We start from the raw sequence: 22,705 nt of genomic DNA, 5'->3' as shown, positions 1-22,705 counted from the left end.
ATTCTGCAAGGAAGTATAGCTAGATCTTAAATAACTTTGTCAAGGAGGTACAGAAATGATAGGCATAATGTAAAGATTAAAAAGAAAAGGCCTTGGAAATAAACTTCTGTTCTGCAGACAGTTTTAACTTTTTTGGATTTCTTCACAGGGTTAATGTAACTTCTAGGATTAGAGCAATTTATCAAAGTCTGCGTAATGTAGTCTTTGTGGAAGCCCATTGGGAAATGGCAATTTTGACTAGAGTTAAAAATTTTCATTGCAAATGCAATTTTTAAAGAAGTATATAAAGTATTGTAAAATGTGTTCTGCAGCTATAGTTTCAATGTAAACAATATGACCAAATATTACTTGTTTCTATATTTTAACCAAAAAGAACTGTAAAGTATGTCAAGCTGAATAATGTGTGTCATTTATGCTTCTTCAAGGTAGCATATAATTTATCAAATGTTTAATTTTGATGTATGTTTTTTGCACATATAAATAGGTAAATTAATTATAAATCTAATACTAATTATATTGTTTGTAAAACAATTAAAACTTTTTATCAATACTTTTTCCATACATTCATTAGTATTTGATCAGTTTTCCTGCTAAAATGACAGCATAGCATGTTTTGTAGTTAAAAATGCCACTCCTAATGAACAGTTCTGGAGTTCTCTGACCATAGTTGCAGTTGAGATTAGAACATCTTAACTGGCATTTTAAAGACTGGTAGCTTCATGTTTTGATTTGTGTGTCCTTAAGACATTTTTTGGGATGTAATTTAAGATGTGGAGACTTCTGTTTGTTATTATGGTAGCGGTCTAAGTAATTGCCCAAACAATTATGTGCAATATTGAAATATGTTTACAGAGTTCATATCCCCTTCTTTCCTCTTTTTTCCCAATCTGTTGTAGGTATCCTGAGGTGTCCTTTCAGAGGAATCTTTCGTTTAGTTCCCAGCCTGCTTGATATGTCTGAGTTTTGATATCCTGTGTTCCTGATAACTGCACATTTCCAGTCACACATAGTTCATAACACAGTTGCTATCTGCTTGTGCTTTTTGCATCACTGAAGGCAGAAAAAATTATAACTCTTGTATAGAAAGAATAACAACACAAAAAAGTGAGAAATACGCATAGTATGGAGATGTGATGATACAACTTGGCTTCCAGGGTGGGTGGGGAAGAGAAGGAGAACATACCATCTGCTGAGAGCATAATTTCCCTGCCCTCCAAAGATATTTAGCATATGGAGGGAACAGTGGAACAAAGCACTTCTTCAAATGTATGACAGCAAATTCTTTTTCTTCTTTCTCCCCATTTAAAAAGTCAGTCCTCAAGACAGAAGTACTTTTGGCCTTCCTGGGAGGTTGCTTTTTGTACCACATAGGGAGAAGACTTTATTTGCTCCCTCTGTCAATTAAAGTAATTTGATCTGGTAAAAGGTAGGACTCCCAACTCTTCCTTGGGAGTGTTGGCATCATTTTCCTGAAGCAATTTGTCTCATTAAGCAGCGTGGTAGGAATAAATACTGTAAAATAAATACTGTAGAAGGCTTGGTGGGGTTGTCAGACTCCAGATGAAACAGCTCAGGAAGCCGTAAAGAAGTGCATAGCTCTATCCTTCTTAGGTCTGTAAATCGCTTGGATTCATTCTGGTAGCCTAAGAAGGTGACTTATTCCCCAGGCTGGAAGTGTGGTTGTTCTAGTGTGTTGAAGGAGAGGTGCCTGCTTTACTAATCCAGTCAAGGACCTTTCCAGTTAGAATGGGGTAAGAACAGGGAAAACAAGAATGTGAAATATTTGGATATTTGAGGTAGGGTTTTGAGGGACCATAAAAAATATGTTACGGATGTCTAGGAGAAGGGAGTTGCACAGCGGCCAAATGTGGAATAAAGCAAAAGAGGGCATAAGAAGGGCCAGTCCTGCATAAACCATGGGTGGTCTGTGCCTGTGTCTGAAGAAACCCTGTGCCTGATGACCACTGTCTGTCCTGCAATCTGATTGCAACCCTTACCTGTTTTACAGTGTAATCTCACTCTGTTCATCATGTGTGTGTGCTGCAAGGACCAGGTTCCAGCTGCTGGCAAGACTGGTGTGAGTGGGATGTGGGCCAAGCAACCAAAGTCAGATAGTATGAGTGGTGCAGGCACCCCTGGAAGATCTGGAGCAAAAGAGTCTCAGTTCCATTTACTGGGATGGGTCATAGGCTTACATATATGTACACATGTGCCTGGGGCTAGGAATAGCTCTATCTAAAAGTCAGCTAGGGCAGAATTAAGGGTAATGTGTATTCAGCAGTGTATGTTGATGGAAAGTGATAGAAAAACCAGTAAGTAAAAAGTGGTTCCCAAATATTTGTTTCTTCCTTTGTGTGATTTCTAGAATAAATACAGTTACTGATCTTCATGTAAATTTTTAACAAGGTATTAAGTCAAGTATTTTATGCAAATAATTGCTACAAACATAAAATAGAATACTTTTTCTCCACAATTGTTTGCAGTCAGCAAACTTAAAAACAGCTTGAGAAAAAGCACACAAAAATCTAACAATCCATACTATATTTTTTTTGTTCAGGTTTTGTTTGGCTGTGGATGTCATCATTATTCATTTGCTAAATGCCCTTTGACTTAGTGATGTCTGTTGGTTTTTTTTGCAGATAGCAACTCAGATCTCTGTACTGATTGCTAAAGTTGCCAGAGTGGACTGCCCAAGGCAATGGCCAGAACTTATACCCACTCTTGTAGAATCTGTGAAGGTGCAGGATGGTCTTCAACAGCACAGGGCGCTACTTACATTTTACCATGTTACAAAAACCCTGGCATCCAAACGGCTTGCTGCAGATAGGAAGCTTTTCTATGATGTAAGTAATGTGATGCAGTATTGTAGAGCATGCAAACTGTGTATTGTACATGCTCACTTCTTCCTGAGTTTAGCTGGCATGTCTGTGGACTTCAATGTCTGCTGGAATAGAAGTGTTCTTATCTTGTGGGTATCTGTATACTGTAATAACTGGAAGTCACTTTCTGGGTGAGATGTTTGAGATATTTATTAATTTTGCATACAGCTTGAATGTTGTCTTAATTTGTGTAAAGAAGCAGAACTTCATCAACAGAACAGTATGTGCATATCAGCCTTGTGATGTACATGATCTTACTTTTCTAGGAGTTTATGGAGTTTTTTTGGAAGTGTATGCTGAATTCTTAAGTCAGTATAATCTTTAAGAAATACCAGGGTTTAGACTTCCCTACTACCTATTTTAGTTTTTTGTCATCAGCAAGAATGTGTTTGAGGTTTTTCCAGGCCATCTTTACAAGTTAATTAAAAGGCAAGATGTGAATGCAAATGCAAAATCTCATGTCATTCAGCTTATATTCTCCACTGTAAAAATCCACTGATTAGAACACAGATATAACTTTGGCTGTAGGCCATGCATCTCCAAACCCATTTGGATGTGGATAAACAGCTTTTTCCACTTCTCTCTAAGGAATTTTTTTTCTTTTCCCGGACCAGTTAGTGGGGAGGGGCATTTCCCTGGGGAAATCCCCATTTGGAGTTTTCCTTCCTAATTTGCCCTAAACTAAGACATACAGTTAACTGAATTTCGTGAGTTAAACATTTTTTCCAAATATGTTACTCTTTAATTTTTTAAATTTTAGTTTATTCCTTCATTTTAAAGGAAAGAGTGAGCACTGAAAATGAAGACTGTTTATTTAGGTTTACCTATTTATCTCTGTAGAAATTTCTGTCTATGTAATCAATAAGGTGAAATAACCATCAGGAGTCTGAGGCATTGAAGACTGACTTGTAAATAGGACCTTTACTAACCTTTACTCAGTCAAAGCAACTAATTAAACAAGTCATGTGCTTTTGACTCCATAATATAAGGAATAGCAGACTAAGTGCAGATTTCCATAATTATGAAGCTGTCGTGTGCTACCGTAACTGAGTGAGAAAACCTTCATCTTCTGTTTGTAATTCAGGTATCTCTGTATGTTAAGCACTGTGTGTGAATTGTAATATGAATTAAATTTGAGATTTGTTCAGTTCTACCTGATGAGAAACTATTTTTCATTCTTGTGCTTTAAAAACATTGAGGGAAAAAGTGTTTGTAGCTATCAATAAAGCTAGTTTTGGAGTAGGCATTGTTCATTACTATTGCACCTGTAACTGCTAAGTATGTCCTAGAGTAACCTGATTCACACATTAATTTAACTGTAAGTTGGACAGCTTGTTTTTGTGGGAGGAGAGGTGATGAGGAAAGCTGATAATTTTTTGAAGCATCATACCATATTATACAGCAACAGCTGTATTTACTGAAAGTCAGGTAAGAAAGGAGCCCTAAATGGTTTTCTTTAAGGTGAGAGTCATAGACCCAAGTAGTCAGGGAAACAGTGCGGCTATCATAACATCTTCAAATAAAGGCAAGGTGTTTTTCTGAAAATATGTTTAGATTAGTACAACTCATTACAACAAAAAAAGCAAATTAAACATTGTGGCCTGCAATACATACAAGAAGCTGGATTAAATATTTTAATACTGTAAACCGGCCTTTAAAATTCTGGGATTTATTATGGTATAGCAAAATTCAGGAAACAAAATATATTCTTGACCTTCCTTTTGCAGCTTACATCAAGTATTTATAGCTTTGCATGTTCCTTGTGGAATCATCATACGGATACATTCCTACAGCAGATTTGTACAGGGGATGAAGCTGCAGCTGCAAATTCACTTGAAAGGACCTTGTTGTCGTTGAAAGGTAATAATATAGAATGATGTTAGGGGTAAGGAATCAAATAATTTTCTTCACGGGGAATGTGTATAGCTTCATTGGTAAATAGTTCCCATTCTCTATACCAAAGCCATGCCCGTTGGGAATAACTATATTCTTGGTTTATTTTACGTGTACTGTTAGCAAGGCAGAAGGAGGGTTGCTCATGCAGAAGGGGGAGAGAGTAGTCTTGTTTCTCAGTATGTGAGAAACTGCATTCCACTGTGCATGTTGTAAGAAGTCAATGTCTAGGAGGTTGGAAAGTGGGTGGCATAACAGGATGTTTTCGTATGTTTGTTGTAATTTAGGCTTGCATGTCTTTAGCACTTAATTCAGGAAGCTGGACTACAAGTTTCGTTCCATTAAGTTCACCCTGTGTCTGGTGAAAAGCTAGCCTTAGCCATTAGTTTATGTTTTAGGTTGGTGCTCAAAGGTGTATGAGTGGAGTAAATGCATATCCTGACTACTTTGCTGCTTTGAACAACTGAGATTTTTGATAATACATGTAGATAATACACGTCCTGAATTGTTTCAGAAGATGCAGCATACAGCTTTTCTAGTTTACTGGCAGTGGTAAACCTGAGAGAACTTAAAAGTAGCTTATGAGCCTTACTTAACTATACTTGGCCCTTTTCCTACTGCAGGATCCTTCAGGAGTTGAATACTTAGAGTTTTGGCAGAATTCTTCCTGACTGAGTAATTTTTGGAGTTCTCTTCATTATTTTACACAACATGTATTTTAAAGTAATTTCAACAAGGTGAATATTAGGTATGGATGAAGCATCTGGGACCTAAAATTATATGTATTTTTTAAAGCCTTGAGTTGAAAGAAAGGCACAGCAAGTGGAATTGTAATTGTGTTCTGAAATTTGTTGAAACAAGAGCTAATAGATAGCTACACAACTAATTGTTTCTTCTAGTGCTTCGGAAACTGACGGTCCATGGCTTTGTAGAACCCCATTGGAATGCAGAGGTGATGGTAAGTGTGTTTCTAGTTCTAGATTAGATTAGAAATCTTTTGTGATGACAAGCTGTGTTTGAAAATTGTCAAAAGGCACACATTTGTATTATGCAAAGGAAGATCAAGCAACATTCTCTCAAAGTTGTCCTCCCATCAGTCAAGAGCTCTCAAATCCTAGATAGATTCTAAGCACTATGACATTAATGGCATCATGTTTAAAAAAAGAAAAGACACCCTTTCCAATTTACACACCACATGATGGTGACACTTGTTGCTTACCGAAAGATGTCTTGCTCTCCTGCCCCCCAGTTAAAAGCATTTCATTTAGTGATGAAGGTGATGACATGCTTGTTGTATCACATTTATTTGTTGAGATAAAAGCCTGTGGTCTGCAGCTCATGGAGAGGGTAGTGTCAGACAAAGAAACCCAAGCACATTCCTTAACCTCCAGTGCTGCCTGTTTTGCTGGAGGAATTGAGTACCTATGACCTATGACAGGAAGTTGAGAACAGGGTAGAACTGGATAAGCATATTTTAAAAGACATGTCTGTAGGTACTTATCCTTCCTTCTACTGGAGCTGCTATGCTGTTTATGTGGTACTAATAAGGTCAGTTTCGATCATCTGTGTAGTCTGTTTATTAGCTAATGGTTAATTTCTTGAGGAAATTGTTCAAAATAATCAAAGAGTTCAGTTAAAAGTCATGTCTGAGCTGGTAACACATCTGACCTTAACAGATATCTGTCAGACTTCAATCTGACATAACTTTGTTCTCATAGTACAGTGCAGAATAAGCTTGATCTTTCAAAGACATGTTTGTTTTTCAGGGTTTTCTACATGCTATATTTGAACGGCTCAAACAGTTTCTGGAGTGTAGTAAGTATCTGAGTATTTTTCTTTGTATTCATTGTTAAACATTAGAAGGGGGATGAAAATATACAGGCTAGTGCATCACCAATAATCATTTAGTTGCAAGGTATTTCTGTATAATTTGAAAATATTTCTTTAAATGCTGCTGAAACTATCAAAGAAGAATTCAATAAAAGTCCCTTTTTGTATCAATGGACTAAAATCACACCAAAATTGTATTTGGTGTCATATTCCAACAACACTTTTTACAAGAGTAGATGTCTAAACTGAACAGGAAGATTATTATTTTTAAATAAGTTTTATGTAATTTTGATATTTTGATGAAGTTCCTGAGTTCAGGAGCCTGTACTTTGGTAAGAGAGCTGATCTGGGCATTGAGCCTCATTTTTAGAAGAGAGGGAAACTGCTGTTTACCACTTTCATTATACTACAGTCATCAGGCTACCTCTGGCTCTTCTTTCATTTTGAAAGGAAAGTTGCCAAGTTTGAACAGAAGAAATTGAAGGCCATCCCATACTGAAGTTTAGTGTTTATTATAGTGCCCTACAATATGAGGACATTAGTGTTTCTGTCTGTATGCCTTCAATATGGCCTTTTCTGGTTTTTCTCTTTTTCAACAAAAGTTTTGTTTGGTTTTTTTCTTAATTCAGAATGTTTTCTAATGTCCATAATGAATTATTCTTTAAGGTGGAGGTTCTAGAAAAGCACATAATAGTACACAGTGATAGTTTTATTAAAAGAACATCTTTATATTTCCAAAGCATAATTATTTTTTGTCTATACTAGCATTTGCTTGCATTATTTTAACTACCTTTTATCACTGAATTTTCTGTAGTGATGTCACAATTATTATAGCCTGACCAAGTGCAGTGAATTTCACTACAGTTGAAACAGTTTAAGGTGTTTTTATTTCCAGTACTCACTACCTTGAATTTGACTTGGAATTTATTTTGCCCCAGAACTTTTTTCAGGATTAACTTAATCTCTTAACTACAATAAAAATAAGTTACTCTTTGGTGTTAAATATTTAAAACTTAGCTACCCAGAAGGAAAATGAAAGTCTAAGAAATGATAGTTGTGAAATGTCTGATTTACCAGGTAGACGTATAAGAGCAGAAAGCATATGCAGAGATCGTCTAGAAAAGACCATAATTCTGTTCACTAAAGTGGTAAGTAAAATCTCCTTTCAGTTACTGTATAGCTTATAGCTCATGAGAAGCAGTCCCCATCCAGACAGATATGTGCCTTAAAGTGAATCTGTTTCAGACCTTTCAAAGAAATGGAAGGTACTGCAACTTAAAACTTCTTTGTTATGAGATGTGTTTTTGATAAAGTGGGTGTCTGTTTATTCATGCTGATGTAAGTTGCAGCAGCGAAGAATACATTTTCTTAGCTCAAGCAAAATTAGGTGCATTCTGTAAGTAAATTATTTAACTAGGATTTGTTTAAAGAATGGTTCTGAAAACATTGGTAAAACAATGGTAATGGTATTAAGGAATAAAGAAGAGCTAGGCTTTTCATCTTATTTTTTATTGCTGGTTAGATCACTGTTTCTATGGCTTTGTTAATTCTGTGGAATTATTGGCCACACTCATTAATCAAAAGAAAATGAACAACATACTTTCTTGCCCTCTGAGGCTTGTATTGTGTAATACACTTGGACTTGTCAGCTGATTCTGTGTAAATGTTAAATGCATATTGTATTGAAGGTAATTTTAACATAGACACCTGTTCTGTTTTGGTTTATTGTTTCTGTTTTTTGTTTTTTTTTTAAAGTTACAAAACCTTCAGAGTTCCCATTGTTTTCAGATTCTATTCAGAGGCCATGGGTCTATTTTAAATATTCAGCCTAGTTATCAGAAGTAAAAAGCACCTATCAGCTTCACCAAAATTGAGCTGAAGATGCTCTGACACATTATTTTTGATCTTTGTCATAGTACTTAGATTGCATATGTGCAAATTTTTTCACAGACCTGAAGAGAAAGTAAACTTGATTATAGGTAATCTACCACCTATAGAAATTCACATGCATGAATATAGGTTTAGGCATTTTTACAGTAGTAAAGGAGATTTAATGAATCCACCAGTGTGTTTTAGATTACTAATTGGAGAAATTAAGTTGAGGAAGCAAGTGCTTGTACTGCAGTGGCGTTGTTGGGGTGTTGACGTTATATGTCCCTCATATCTCTTTTGCTAACACTGATTCTAATAGGGATGAATTATCTGCTCAAATACTCACTGTTTTAAGGATGGCTAATATATTTTATTTACTACTAGCAAGCTGGTCCATTTGAAAATTGATATTGTTCCTCATACTTAAAAAAAAAAGTAATTTTGAACGCAAATCAGGAATTTTGCTGTTAAATAATGTTTCATTAATAATTGATACTGATCTCTTCTTAATTTCCTGTCCATGTTAAATTTTCTATAATTTTTACATAAATTGGCACCAGTTTGTGATAATTAGCTTACTAAAGCATTTAATAAGGCTTCACTATAAATGTTTTGATTTCTCTTTTTGTACTTCCTTTTTTTTTAAGCTTTTGGACTTCCTGGATCAACATCCTTTCTCATTCACTGCTTTGATTCAGAGATCACTGGAGTTCTCTGTAAGCTATGTTTTCACAGAAGCTGGTGAAGGAGTTGTATTTGAGCAGTTTATTGTACAATGCATGAATCTCATTAAGATGATTGTAAAAAATTATGCATACAAGCCATCCAAAAATATTGAAGGTACTGTTAATATTTACTGAAATAATTTTTTATGTCTTTAGAAACATTTTGCTAGCTATTCTCAACAGCTAAGTTCCTTTATTGTTTTAATAATTACTGAATATATGGTTCTGCCTCTGTATTGGTAATTTTAACTTTCAAAGCATTTAGGTATATAGATAATGACATTCCAGAAGAATTTTAAATGCAAAATGAGCACAAATATATTTTCTTTTTTGATTGTTTTAGTTTCCATTGAACTATTTTTAAAAAGTACTGAGGCATGAAGTTTGGTTTCTTTTCATGAACTAGTTTGTTGCATCTTTCCCATACGATATGTTTGATAAAATGGTGTATCTTCTGTAGTTAACAATTAGCAGTACAATTAAATACAGAAGCACAGTGGATTGGAAATGCAGTTGAATATAAAGGAGTTCATATGTTTTGCTTTGTAGGACTGTCTTTCATTTTGAAACTTCATGCACTTGTGTACATGTGAATTAAAATACCTGAACCTTTCACATTATTTCACATAGATAACAATTAGTATTCTCTATGAATTTGAAGAAAAGTTTTTTGTATGTACGGTATGTGTCAGAATACATTACTTGTTTAAAAACCTGTCTTACCAGATGAAAGTGAGTTAAAATCTGCGGTGAAAAGAGACTTTTTTCTGTTTTTCTCAGAGGATAAGAATTTTTTATTTATTGACTTCTTTATAATTTTACTAGTCTTTGATCATTTAGCCACTTAATTGTAATCTGAAATCTTCATGTTTTATTTCAGACAGCAGTCCTGAAACTCTTGAAGCACATAAGATAAAGACAGCTTTTTTCACATACCCAACACTAATGGAAATATGTAGGAGATTAGTCACTCACTATTTCCTGCTGACGAAGGAGGAATTGACCATGTGGGAAGAGGATCCAGAAAGCTTCAGTAAGAAACATGCTGTATAGTTGGTTGTAGTGTAATTAGATACTTGTATAAGTGCTTTATATCTACACTGTCTCTACAATTTGCCCACTGCAGTATTGGCCATTTTATTTCCTGCAGTATTCTTACATGGACAAATATTCCCTCTAGACATTTTTTTGGTAATAAAAGATTTCTTAGTAGTCTATGATACCCTCTTATCCTAACATTAAACTTAGTTTGAACCATAGTTGAAATAATGCTTTTTTCTTTTCTTTATGAAATAATAGCTGTAGAAGAGACTGGAGGAGATTCTTGGAAGTACAGTCTCCGAGTAAGTGTTGAATTTGAGAGAAACACATTAAACATTCCTGAATGCAATTCTTGATAGTTTTGTAACCAAGACAAGTAATGTTTGCAGAAAAGTCCTAATCTTTCTTCAGGTTTAGTAAAGTTTAATTTCATTCTTTTTGTCAGTGTTCAAACTTGCTGAAATACCTGGGAATCTGTGCACTTCATATTTTAGGAGGGAGGGAAAAAGAGTTTGTTTCAGCATTTGAATTATGTAGCATCTGGTTAAAGCCAGCAGTTCTCTTTTTTTAAACTGATAACTGATGTAACCATTTAAGACACTGTTAGTAGACATGACAAGTGAAGCAAGTTCCAGATGCATGTTCATTAGTTAATTATATTCATTAACTAGTTATTATATTAGTTAATTTAGTTCAGATCAGAAATACGTTGTTGTAGTGTATCTCCCATTTCTAACTGCTGTGGTTTGCTTTGCAGAGAGATCTCGAAGTTTATTTGCTGAATTACTTTTATTTTAAAATTAAAAATGCAGCATGATACATTTGTGTGTTCTGGTTGTAAAAAGATGCTCAGTCCAAGTCCCTGACTAGAGCCCATAAGCCAATACAGAAAAAACCTGCAGTGTGGTCACTGGCAGCACAGCACCAGCTGTTTCACTCCACAGATTCATTGTTCTGCCAGAACAGTGGTTGATATAGATGCAGCTATCAAACTCTTGCTAGAGTTAAGCACAATGTATAGTAGAAAGAGTGGTACTTCTTACAATGTTAATTTTGCTACTATATATTGTGTTTTAAATTGTGACCTTCAGTGTGAGGTATTCAGCACTTAAAATTTTAGCATAATATGTATTTTAATTGCCTTTATTTTAATAGATTCTAACCAGATCTTTTAATTTTTCAGCCGTGCACAGAAGTTCTTTTTATCGATATTTTTCATGAATATAATCAGACTCTTACCCCTGTTCTTTTAGAAATGGTTCAGAGTCTACAAGGTAAGTTCTTTAAAAAAGTAGTGGAAGTATAAAATATAGAGTTCTTTACATTCATAACATAGTCTTGTCAGCTATTAAACAAAACTTTGACCTTGTAACATCTGATTTTATATAATGCATTCTCTCCGTATTTTTGAAAGGACATGTTAGTATTCTACAATTATTTCTAAACCTACCATAATGGAATGCATTGTGTATCTAGGATGAGGAAGTCCTAAAGGCTCTTTGTTTTTCATCGTAACTATTCTGGATGATTGAAAAACGTTGTGGCATTTCTAATTCATGAGGTTTCAGGCTTTCTTGGGTGTGATCCACAGGCTTAATGAATTCTTTGGGTTGTTTTTAGTTGGGAACTTCCTGTTCAAATGTTGCAAGCCGGTTCATGCTGTGTCTCTGCAAAAATCTTGGGCGGGGGAGAAAAAACTTTAAAAGAAAAAGTTAAATTGTGCTGTCATTTTGGATAATATAGATTACTTTCCAAATCTGAAGAATCTGTTTAAAAAATTTATGGGTTTTCTGTATGAAGACTGAATTATTCATAGGTTGAGGAGTGATTCATATTTTCTTTGTTTTACTTTGATTCTTTGCCCCCAAACTAAGTCTTATGATGGCCAGGAAAGATAATAAGTGGAAGTGGCTTCTTTTCCCCCCTGTTATTTCAGTTCAGGTTGTTTCCCCTGGTTTTCTTAGTTGAGTTTATCAGGAAGGGTCATTGCATTCTATTAAAATAAAATAAATACTCATTTTCTGAGAGTGGTTTCTGACTTCACAAAATCTGTTCATAAAGTACTTTGTGTACATAGGTTTTGGGATGGCTTGGAGTAATAAACAATTCTTTATAATAGGGTTGACAGTTCATGTGTTTTTGTTTCCCAAAAATTTCATAAGTTAATACTACCGTGCTAAAAGGTATACCTGTACTTTTTTAATTCTCTTGGGGCCCATAGCAGTTTTCTTCTGCTCTTCATGTTTTCAAATTGAGATTTACTGTTGAAAAACTAGATGATATGAAGAATACATTAATTCTTAAAACTTCAGAAAATATTTACTTTTAGGTACACGTATATAAAAAATCAGGGAACTGGGTCTAGGACCCTTTTGGATGTAGTACTGTGTGATTGACAGTTGCCTGCAATTTTCGGGTTTTGAGTCTATTCATTTGAAATTGTTGTTATTAAAAATTACCATCTCGAAAGAAGTCAGAAATAGGGTGTGGAAGCAGAGATTTGATTTTGATATATTCACTGAACAGAGTATCAAACCTGAAATGACTGAACTAGCACACTGAATAAAAGCAGTGAAAGTAGTCTTAATTCATGTCTTCCTTTCTTAAAGCATTTAAGTGCAAAGGTGCTTGCATTGTTTTAGTGACATTTTTTTATTTATTTTAACTTTGGCTTGTAGGATCTACCAACATGGAAAATACCAATGCTATACTGATTAAAGATGCTGGTAAATTAAATTTTATTTTATCTTTCAAGTAACAGAGCCACTTTCGTGTATGTGTTTTACTTCTTAAAAATTGCATGAAGAATTTGCATGATTTTTTTAAAGTAATTTGGAAAGTGGGACCTAAATTCGAATTCTCCTTTCATTGATGTTGGCCTTCACTTTTGAAAGTATTTACGTAAAAATACTCTACTTTTTGGCTTTTTTCTGGAACAAGCAATCTCCTTTACTATCCTGTTCTTTCTGCTGGGCCAAGTAAATGACCTTCAGTATTTTCGTAGAGATACTCTGTCCATTTTACAAGTGAGATTTTATGGCAGAAGAAAAGAATTGTTTCTTATGGAACCTCCTTGGTGATAGAATAAGATCCTCATTCTTTTGGCTTCTAGCTGTTTTCAAGAATCTAACCTTTCATCTATAGTGTCTTACTAATAATTTCCAGCTGAGTTCCTTTCACCATGATCTGATAAAACTTGCTAAAGATATGCTTTAATTTTGTTTTCTTTAGTATGTTAAGGTTACAAAAATGTGGTTTGAATATTAATCTGATTATTTAGTATTAAAAAATTAACATTTAAGCAAACAATAAGCATGACTATTGTTTTTCCCCAGTGTATAATGCGGTTGGACTGGCTGCTTATGAACTATTTGATAGTGTGGATTTTGATCAATGGTTTAAAAATCAACTCTTAGCAGAACTACAGGTTTCTCATGACAGGTAAACACTTTGGTTTGTTATGCCTTCATCGTTTAAATACAAACTGTTGATACAAATTTGGTAAGATATGCCTAATGATTGCTGAGTTGAAAAATGCTCAACCTTGAAACATACCCATTAAATGAGGAGAGATATGGAATGCATACAGAAAACTGACAGCAGTCACAGAAGTGACAGTGTTCTTGACAGTTCAGTTTAAATTACTGTGTGGCGAATACTTCCAGGGTTCTGTAAAATTATATTGTCTGTCTTCTTGCATACACTGGAGTTTACTAAACCTTCTCAGGATAGCCACCACTGCTTGTTTAAAAAAGGACAATTAGGCCTGCAGAGACCCTGGAGTCCTGTAAGCAGCAAAGTTCAACTGAAATCTGTGGAAGTCGTCCCTGTAAAACTGTAGTTTTTTTAATCAAAATAGTGATTTGTTCTTCTTTTTATGTTTAAATATAAGCCCTCTGTAACTCTCTTCAGTTACTATTTCTGCAATGAGGGTAACAAGGGTTTGGTTTGTGTTGTAGGTGTGAGTGATTTCAGCTTGTTCTCCATGAAGTGTTTTATACAGTCCGTCTACTGTGGTGTTTCCTTCTCACCAAGGTCGCCCTCACTTGTGTGAAGGATGGCCTTCACACTAGTACCTCCTATTTCTTAGTGGATATCATGGGGTATTTTGAAAGATCATTTTTGGTATCTCAGTACAGACTGAGCTGTCTCTCTTTGTAACTATCTGTTATGAACAGGAACAGCTGTTCCTCCCTTTTCTTCAAGTTCACTTTTTGCCCAGGGGAAGGGCAGTGACCACTACTGTGCATGCCAATCCTTATCAGACAAGTTCAAATCAGCAGCTGACTCTAAATAAGTATGTCCAGTTTTTCTCAGTGCAGTAATTAGCAGTGAACCAAGTGTCCTTTGAAGACTGTTACTATGTTTTTCTTCTACATTTGCAATTCATCTTACCAGTGGTAATTTTTATGTGAAACATGAACTAGTTTGTTCCCTTATACCTTTAGGAGCTACTATAAATTGTAAAATGATTTTCCATAATGGGTCACTAATCAGCTCTTTTATTTCCAAGTGTTCCATTTACAAAGAGAGTTTCCTGTAGAGTGAAACTTAAAATATTAAAATGCTTCTTTCCACTACAATAAACATTGAAATAATTAATTACTTACTTTTGGATGTATAACCTTATGTTAGTGTCAAAGAATGATTGCCACACCTATACAGCCTAAGTAAAACTGGCAAGTTTTATGTTGTTGATGCAGTTGTATTACAGTCAGGAAGACACCTGATCTAACCATTTGGTTGGCATTTGTGATATCCCAGGATGAAATTCTTGTGGGGAGAGAAGATTGCAGTAGAAGTCTAGAATTTTGAAGCCCTGTTTACTTGGACTGCTTCTACTGCCTTCATCATTGGAGACGTCCATGGCAATAAGGGAAGGCCGTGTTAGTGGCTTGAATGGAGTACTGCTTTAACAGCAGCTTTGGGAATACATAGGCAGTTCAGATAAAATAGGTTAGAGGGTGTCCTCTGCTGTCCCACAGAATGTCCCATGGTGTGCTTGCTTAGAACTGGTTGATGTTCGGAAACACAATCCTATGTGTTGTGAGCAGTGACTGTGGAGTTTGCAGTGTTTTGCTTTCTCTGAATTTTTTGTTACCTGTTGATAGTAAACCCATCAACCATGACCATAGCAATAGAAGAAATATGGAATTAATAAAAAAAGTTCTAAAATATTTTTAGAAATACTGCACTGCCAGATTTATCACTTGCCATGATGCTTAGTTTTGTACTGGTTAATGAGAAGCTTTTCTATAATATGAAAGTAGTTTACTGATTTTTTTTTTTTTTGTGATAACTCATCTGTAAAGCAACATTTCCTGCTGAGAGAGAAAGTAAAGTACTTTTCACTTGAATATCAGATGCTTGAATATCCTATCCAGGCTGCTTAAAGGTACTCTCCTATGACTAATGCAGCAGAGGTTGCCTTAATTTGGAATATGGTCACTTTGCCTACATGAGCTTTAGGTCCAGTATGTGGACCTATGCTAGGTCAATGTGTGCTCTTTTTATAAAAGCTAACCTTCTGAGGTGAGCTTTTCCCAGAAATAGTGAATGTCCAAAAGGTAGGACCTCAAAAATGAGCACCTATGAGAAACTTCAGTATTAAAAAAACCCCACAAAACCGCCAAAAAAAACCCCAAACAAAAATACTCAACCCAGAAAATACCCAAACACACACCTACCCCAAAAAATCTCAAAGCCATGTTGTACTTTCTCTATCATGGACGGAGAGAGAAATAATGTAGAGATGCAGAGGTAGGATGTATGTATTGAATAATAGATATGACCAGACCTGAAAATAACTCTACAGACAGTTATGTACTTACATCATGTCACTTAAAGATTCTTTATGTGATAGTGGTTTGAAAACTATCCAACTCCAATCACTTAGTTTGAGAGTGATTAGAAAATCACTTAGCTTTTTTTGATGTTTACAAGATAAGTGTCAGATACAGGCCTTCTAAGAGTAGAAAATATTGTATCATCACAGCTTCTTGACAAATCGAGCAGTGCATTAATGAGGCAATGTTTTGTGTAAGTCATGCTTCAGCATGCATTACTTACGCTTCACTGCCACTCAGTAAACATCAGGCAACGCTGGACTCTAATTCCTCATTAGATACGTGTTCCAGTCTAATGAATTGCTTTCTGTATACCATTTCCACAACTTTCATGTTCTCTGAGGATGTTATTTGTTTATAGTCTTATAGTTTTGGGAATATTTAATAAAACACACTTACTTAATATAGAGAAACCTCAATGACATCAGTTTAAATGGCTTCTTGATGGCATACAAGGCAGTAATTCATCAAATGGAAAATACATTTATGATAACAATATATTAGTTAAAATTCTCTAAATATGGTTCATCTTAACTTTATACATCTGTAAATTAAACATAAGTCTGATTTACTTGATCAGTGAAGAAAAATAGCAGCACTGTGAAATGCTTTTCTCAATCATTGTTCTGGTTTGTTCTTCCCATCAACTCTAAAGCTGTTTGATTTGTGCCCTTGTCATGGCACTAGTGCAAGATTAGGTAATGTCTGTTCTAGGAATAGTTTTAGACTGATGAAGTGAGCTACTCTGACAGTTGCTGTAGTCTTTAAGTTTGTGTTTTTAAATTGTATCTGACTTATAATTTTTGAGCATAAACAGAATGTCAAGGGAATTGCTGGGAACTATAGTGAAAGCAGTAGATACCATGATTGCAGTAATAAATGTAACATTTATTTTTGTTTTGGTCTGCTGTGTGCAGAATGAACTGTATCTCTAGGGAGACATTCAAGATTCAGACATTTAGGATGAAAATTATCTTTTTCAGGCTAAGCTGTTTTTTCCTGAGTCACCTTGTGAAGAATTTTAATGGAAAAGGTTTTTGCACTGAAGTTGATACTGACAAACGAAGTGTTTTAGGGCAATAACATTTTCATCATGATTCTTGATTTCTTTTTCACCAGAGGATTCAATAACAACTAGTGTAATGAGTTAACGAGTGCCATTTTTTCCCTTCTACTTTTAAAGGTATAAACCAATACGCCGACGAGTAATATGGCTGATTGGACAGTGGATTTCTGTAAAATTCAAATCAGACTTGAGACCTGTTCTATATGAAGCAATTCGTAACTTGCTTCAAGACCGTGACTTAGTGGTAAGTATAAATAACTAATCTTTTGGACTACACATTAATTGTAACCATAGATGAAACAGAAATACTTTGTGTAAACTTGACTGAGAATTTCATAACATTATTCCTTAAAGTCTGTTTTATCTTGCAAAAGATAAACATTGGGAAGATGTGGTGATGTTTAATTGTGGAGATACTGAACAGTAATGTCAAAGACATTAAATGAGGCCTGAAGATGTTCAGTAAGTGATGAGTTTGGTGGGAAAATGAATTTCAAGAGTAATGATCTATTTTTTATAGGAATAAAATTATGAAATGTCTTACAGTAGTTTATAATGGATACTTTGTGTAGATTGAACAGATCTATTCTGTGACTAGTCCCTTTACTATACAGCACTGACCAAGTGAGTTTGCAGATGACACCAAGCTGTGTGTGTTATTGATCTGCTGGAGGGCAGGAAGGCTCTGCAGAGGGATCTGGACAGGCTGGATCATGGACTGAGGCCAATGGTGTGAGGTTCAACAAGGCCCAGTGCTGGCTCCTGCCCTTGGGTCACAACAACCCCAGGCAGTGCCACAGGCTGGGGCAGAGTGGCTGGAAAGGACCTGGGGGTGCTGGTGCCAGCAGCTGAACATGAGCCAGGCTGTGCCCAGGTGGCCAAGAAGGCCAATGGCATCCTGGCCTGGCTCAGCAATAGTGTGGCCAGCAGGAGCAGGGCAGGGATTGTCCCCCTGTCCTGGGCACTGGTGAGGCCACACCTGGAGTGCTGTGTCCAGTTCTGGGCCCTGACTGCAGGAAAGACACTGAGGGGCTGGAGTGAGTCCAGAGAAGGGCAGGGGAGCTGGGGCAGGGTCTGGAGCACAAGTGCTGTGAGGAGCAGCTGAGGGAGCTGGGAGTATTTAGTCTGGAGAAAAGTTGGCTCAGGGGTGGCCTTCTCCCTTCTACAGCTGCCTGAGGGGAGATTGCAGCCAGGTGGAGGCTGGTCTCTTCTCCCAGGCAACCAGTGACAGGAAAAGAAGAATTGGCCTCAAGCTGCACCAAGTAAGGTTCAGGTTGGACATGAGGAAAAATTTGTTCACTGAAAGTTGTCAAGCACTGAAACAGGTGTAGTCACCTGGAAATGTTTTAAAAAGGTGTGGATATAGCTGGGGACATGGTTTAGTGACAGTGATGCTGATTTGGTGGTTGGACTGAATGATCTTAAAGGTCTTTTACATCTATAATGATTCTGTGATTCTATGATTATTTAGGCATTTAAGTTACCTGCTAACAGGATATGATGAATGGCATTGGTTGCTAAACTGCTTGAGTACAAATCTGTAGTTTTAAGCTACAAGTTTATTTTACCAGCAGGTGAGATGAAGTTGAGATGCTGGTTTTTACTATTGTTTGTTTTGTTTTTATTTTTAAACAAACGAGGCTAGCAGCCTACAAAAAAAAATGACCTTGGCTAGTTTGGTAGGTACATGTTAGTTAGTAATTGCCAGTCATAACAATAATTTCTGTGATTCCAGACAACTTTAGCAGAGCAGGGTGTGTTTTGTGTCAGCTGTTTTTATTTAAAGTTTTCTAAGGCAGTTGTCAGCATCTACAGGAAGAACAGTCTAACTTGTTGAATTTATTTGATTCTGTGCTTCTTGGTTGACAGGAGATAATTCCAAGTAAAACTCCTCTATTGCAAGAGTTTTTATCACAGTCTTGATAGATAACTTCTCATTTAATTATTTATTGTCCTTGAAGGTTTTGTCTCAGTAGCTTTTTTGATTTCTACCACTTCAGCAATGACAAATAAAATGTAAAAGATACTAATATGAAAGTGAATGAAATGAACTAACTGCATTTCTTAGAGGATGATGGAACAGAGAGAATGATTCAGTTGCCAAAACATCAAGTGATCTGATACTGTCAGGTACTCTGTGGATAATCAAAATGTTTAGTGGACAAATGCATGATGCTTCTTGACTTCTGTCTTTCAGGTCCGTATTGAGACAGCTACGACGCTGAAGTTAAATATCCTTTTCTGCAAAGCTGTTTGATTAGTTCTTAATTCTGAGTTACTGGAAAACAATAAAATTTAAACTTACTCCTAATTCTTCACATTGTATTTCTTGAGCATTCATGAAATATTTGTTCATTTGAGTCTTGGTATCTATCTGCAGTCTGTATTATTTTTCCTTAATATTTGTTTACCTGTAGATGACTTTGAGTTCAGAACTGACCAGTTCTTACCAGTAAGAGCATTTATATATTCTGAAGAGTAGACATATCCATAGAGAAAAGCAGGGAAAAATATTTTCAAGTTTCATTTTGAACTATGTTGTTTAGTAATTTATGTTTGTGTTGTATGTTCAGTCTTTACAGATCAAAATGTGTACTCACACTGCTGCTGTCAAGGTTGCTAATGTGTAGATACCAATGTGTTAAAGTTACTAATGTGTAGTATTATGCTATAATTCATATTATGTGTAGTATTATGGTATAACTTCATAGCAGTGTGTTTAGTGCTCTGTATAGTGGGTGTTGCCAGATGCTAAGTTTTTTTATGATAAGAAAATATTAAGACTATCTTACAAATACATCTCCACGACACTGTGGCTTTCCCATATATCTGTTTCACGCAGTACTTTCCAACCTGCTGCTTCTTAAAAATATTAAATGCAAATGTGTGGTTACAGTAGTGCCTTAAAAAGGCACCACTTTCTCGTTCTTCTATATTAGTGTTTTTTACCATGGTCATTACTGTTGGCATTAAAGAAAGAGATAAGTACAGCAAAGTTTTGTTTTGGTCACTCAAATTTAGCAGATGTTTTTTCTCATTTCATTTTGACTTCATGTTAATTTCAACTCAATTGAGAACAGATAAACTGAAAATGCAGAGTGCATCTGCATCAGACTGTAAACACTGGAATTTTCTAAGATAACCTTTTTCAGTTCAACCTTCATCTGTTGGCCCAAAGGCTGGAAGGCTGCACCTTTGGTTTGACTCTAAAAAGTACTCCTTCTGGAGAAACAGCCTGTTTTACCACTGAAATCATATTAATGCTTATCAAAACTTGAAAATGGTATACATTAAAACTGATCATGTTTGAACTGATATGTAGGAGTGTATCTGAATTTTTTTACCTCGCTTGGGCAGTGATTGGCTAATGTACTTTTTTTCCAAGTGAAAGGGTAACATTCTGCACACTTTTTTAAAGTGTTTTTCAAAGTTTATGAATATCTTAGAGTTTTAAGCATACTGGAAAATTACCAGTTCATATGACCAGTTATATTTTTGATGCTCTAATCTGTAATTCTTTGTTTTTCTTTTAGTATCTGGAGTCCATGTTTACATTGCTCTTTCAGCTACTTCAGGAAGTAACACAATGTGACACCAAAATGCATGTTCTTCATGTTCTGTCCTGTGTGATTGAAAGAGTCAATATGCAGGTATTTTTTTAATATATATTTCAGTTTTAGCTTTGTGCCAAGAACACACAGGAAGACTTGTTGTGGAAGGAAAATGTCATCAATTAATAGACTGGTTGTTGTTGTCAGAGATGCCTGCACTATTGGCATTACTTGGTCCTCTTTTCAATTGTCATTTATCTTTTGTGTAAAATGTTAACTTATTTTTCTAAAGTTACTCTACTTTTTGTATTGAATCAGCTTTTAGAGTACCTAAGGATTTTTATGTCTTGTGGCATTTCTTGCAATTTTATTTTTTTATTTGTGATTTACTCTAATTGTCTCATATTTGAACTAATGTTTTAATCTATCTTGCATATTAAAAAAGACATTTTTGGGAAAAAATGCTTTGCACTCGTAGGGGGTGTGCAATTAAATTTGTAATTTTTTGTTGATACTGATATGGGTCAGAGTTGTCTCTACAGCACTGTCCTTAACTGCATGACAAGTTTCAAATTCATATTATTAATTCTCAGTACTTTAGTGTTAAAGTATGTCCTTCAACTTTTTGCATAAAGAATTTGAAGGTGGTTTTGCAGGATTAAGCAAAGAATAGTTGACTGCTTTTGTCTCAGGTTTTCCTGTGGTGGGTTTGGTTTGTTTTTTTTTTTTTTTTCAGTATTACTGTGTTAAGGACAAAGATAATGCATGTTTTTGAATTTACCTTGTCTTTCTACAAGTAATCCTGTCTGAGAGCCAGATGAAGCTTTCATAATTATCCCTTGTAGAAAAAGTCAACATGACAGCAGATTTCCCTGCAGTTTAGAGAAGCAGCGCTAAAAACAAGTTAAGGACTCTTGTATATGTTTAGGTTAATTCCTAATTAAATACTTTCTAAGACAAATAGATTAACCTTTTAGTATTGAAGGCCACAGTAGAAAAAAATACAGGCTAGGACATATCTCTGAAAGGTACATAGTCTAACTGCTGCTCAGAGGCTTAGTGGCTCCTGAGGTTATTCAGCTTGCTTTTTGGTTTGTATTTTTTTTCCCCTTCGGGGTCTGTTTCTGGTTTTAAAGAATTCTGTTGTTTAGGAATCCTAAGGGAAGAATATACTAATATGAATATATTTCTGCATATCAAGTTTTAAATATTTTTTGTGTTCTATTTACTACATAAGCTTGATTGCCAGGCACAGATGTCACCATAAGTAATATGTTCTTTTCAACCTACTCTGCAGTCAGAAGTTACTTCAGTCACAGAGTAAAGAATACAGTGTTTTAGAAAGATTCAAGCAAACTGTGTTTTTATTCAGAGCAGCTTCTGTATTTTTCAGAAACTATGCTTTGGATAAATTATTCATCTCGTTTCACATATTAAGAAATGAATTTATATTCTGAACTTTAGATACGACCATACGTAGGATGTTTGGTTCAGTATTTACCACTCCTTTGGAAGCAGAGTGAGGAGCACAATATGCTACGATGTGCCATTCTAACCACCTTAATCCATCTCGTCCAGGTAAGGAATCTGAGTCACATAAACATTGTCCTCAGTTCTCTCTTGATCGTAAAATATTGCCTACAGAATCCATGGTCTTAACTACTTCTTTAATGCAGACTATATGCCACACTACTTTCTCCAACCCCTGCTGCATCTCAGAGAAAATGTATTGTGACTAGCAGAGACCAAGTGCTCCTAGGACAGTGTCTTTACAGGAGCAGACTTAATGTGAGGGCAGTCTTGAACTTGTGGAAATGCATGACTTAAAAGGATGGTATTGTAGAGGTTAACATTGGAGAGAAAGCAAAAGGGAAATGACAAATATTATAAAAGAAGAAATAAAGGTTCTTTCCAAAGTTGAATAACTTGAAATAAAGAGGAAATAGATTTTTACCATAAACCAATTGTGGAAATTCTTCTTTCTGTCCCCTGTGGAGACTAA

General features: G+C 35.4%; 1 protein-coding gene across 1 annotated transcript in view; it reads left to right on the top strand.

Moving 5' to 3' along the window:
- IPO11 (importin 11) overlaps positions 1-22,705 on the top strand; it is an 80,407-nt gene that overhangs the window by 16,506 nt on the left and 41,196 nt on the right. Inside the window, exons 8-23 of the mRNA XM_014260457.2 lie at positions 2,640-2,843; positions 4,607-4,739; positions 5,672-5,730; positions 6,539-6,587; positions 7,680-7,750; positions 9,122-9,314; positions 10,080-10,232; positions 10,499-10,542; positions 11,424-11,514; positions 12,919-12,966; positions 13,576-13,681; positions 17,270-17,396; positions 19,350-19,383; positions 19,564-19,604; positions 20,686-20,802; positions 22,168-22,281. Coding sequence (XP_014115932.1) covers positions 2,640-2,843; positions 4,607-4,739; positions 5,672-5,730; positions 6,539-6,587; positions 7,680-7,750; positions 9,122-9,314; positions 10,080-10,232; positions 10,499-10,542; positions 11,424-11,514; positions 12,919-12,966; positions 13,576-13,681; positions 17,270-17,396; positions 19,350-19,383; positions 19,564-19,604; positions 20,686-20,802; positions 22,168-22,281 — 1,584 coding nt within the window. The remainder of the gene's footprint in view (positions 1-2,639; positions 2,844-4,606; positions 4,740-5,671; positions 5,731-6,538; positions 6,588-7,679; positions 7,751-9,121; positions 9,315-10,079; positions 10,233-10,498; positions 10,543-11,423; positions 11,515-12,918; positions 12,967-13,575; positions 13,682-17,269; positions 17,397-19,349; positions 19,384-19,563; positions 19,605-20,685; positions 20,803-22,167; positions 22,282-22,705) is intronic.

This window comes from Pseudopodoces humilis, chromosome 4 (genome assembly GCF_049639895.1).
Source record: "Pseudopodoces humilis isolate 2021_Gansu_Grassland_sample_001 chromosome 4, ASM4963989v1, whole genome shotgun sequence".
Classification (NCBI taxonomy): domain Eukaryota; kingdom Metazoa; phylum Chordata; class Aves; order Passeriformes; family Paridae; genus Pseudopodoces; species Pseudopodoces humilis.
The sequence above is the reverse complement of the archived record's forward strand: the minus strand, read 5'-3'. Positions and strand labels throughout refer to the sequence as shown.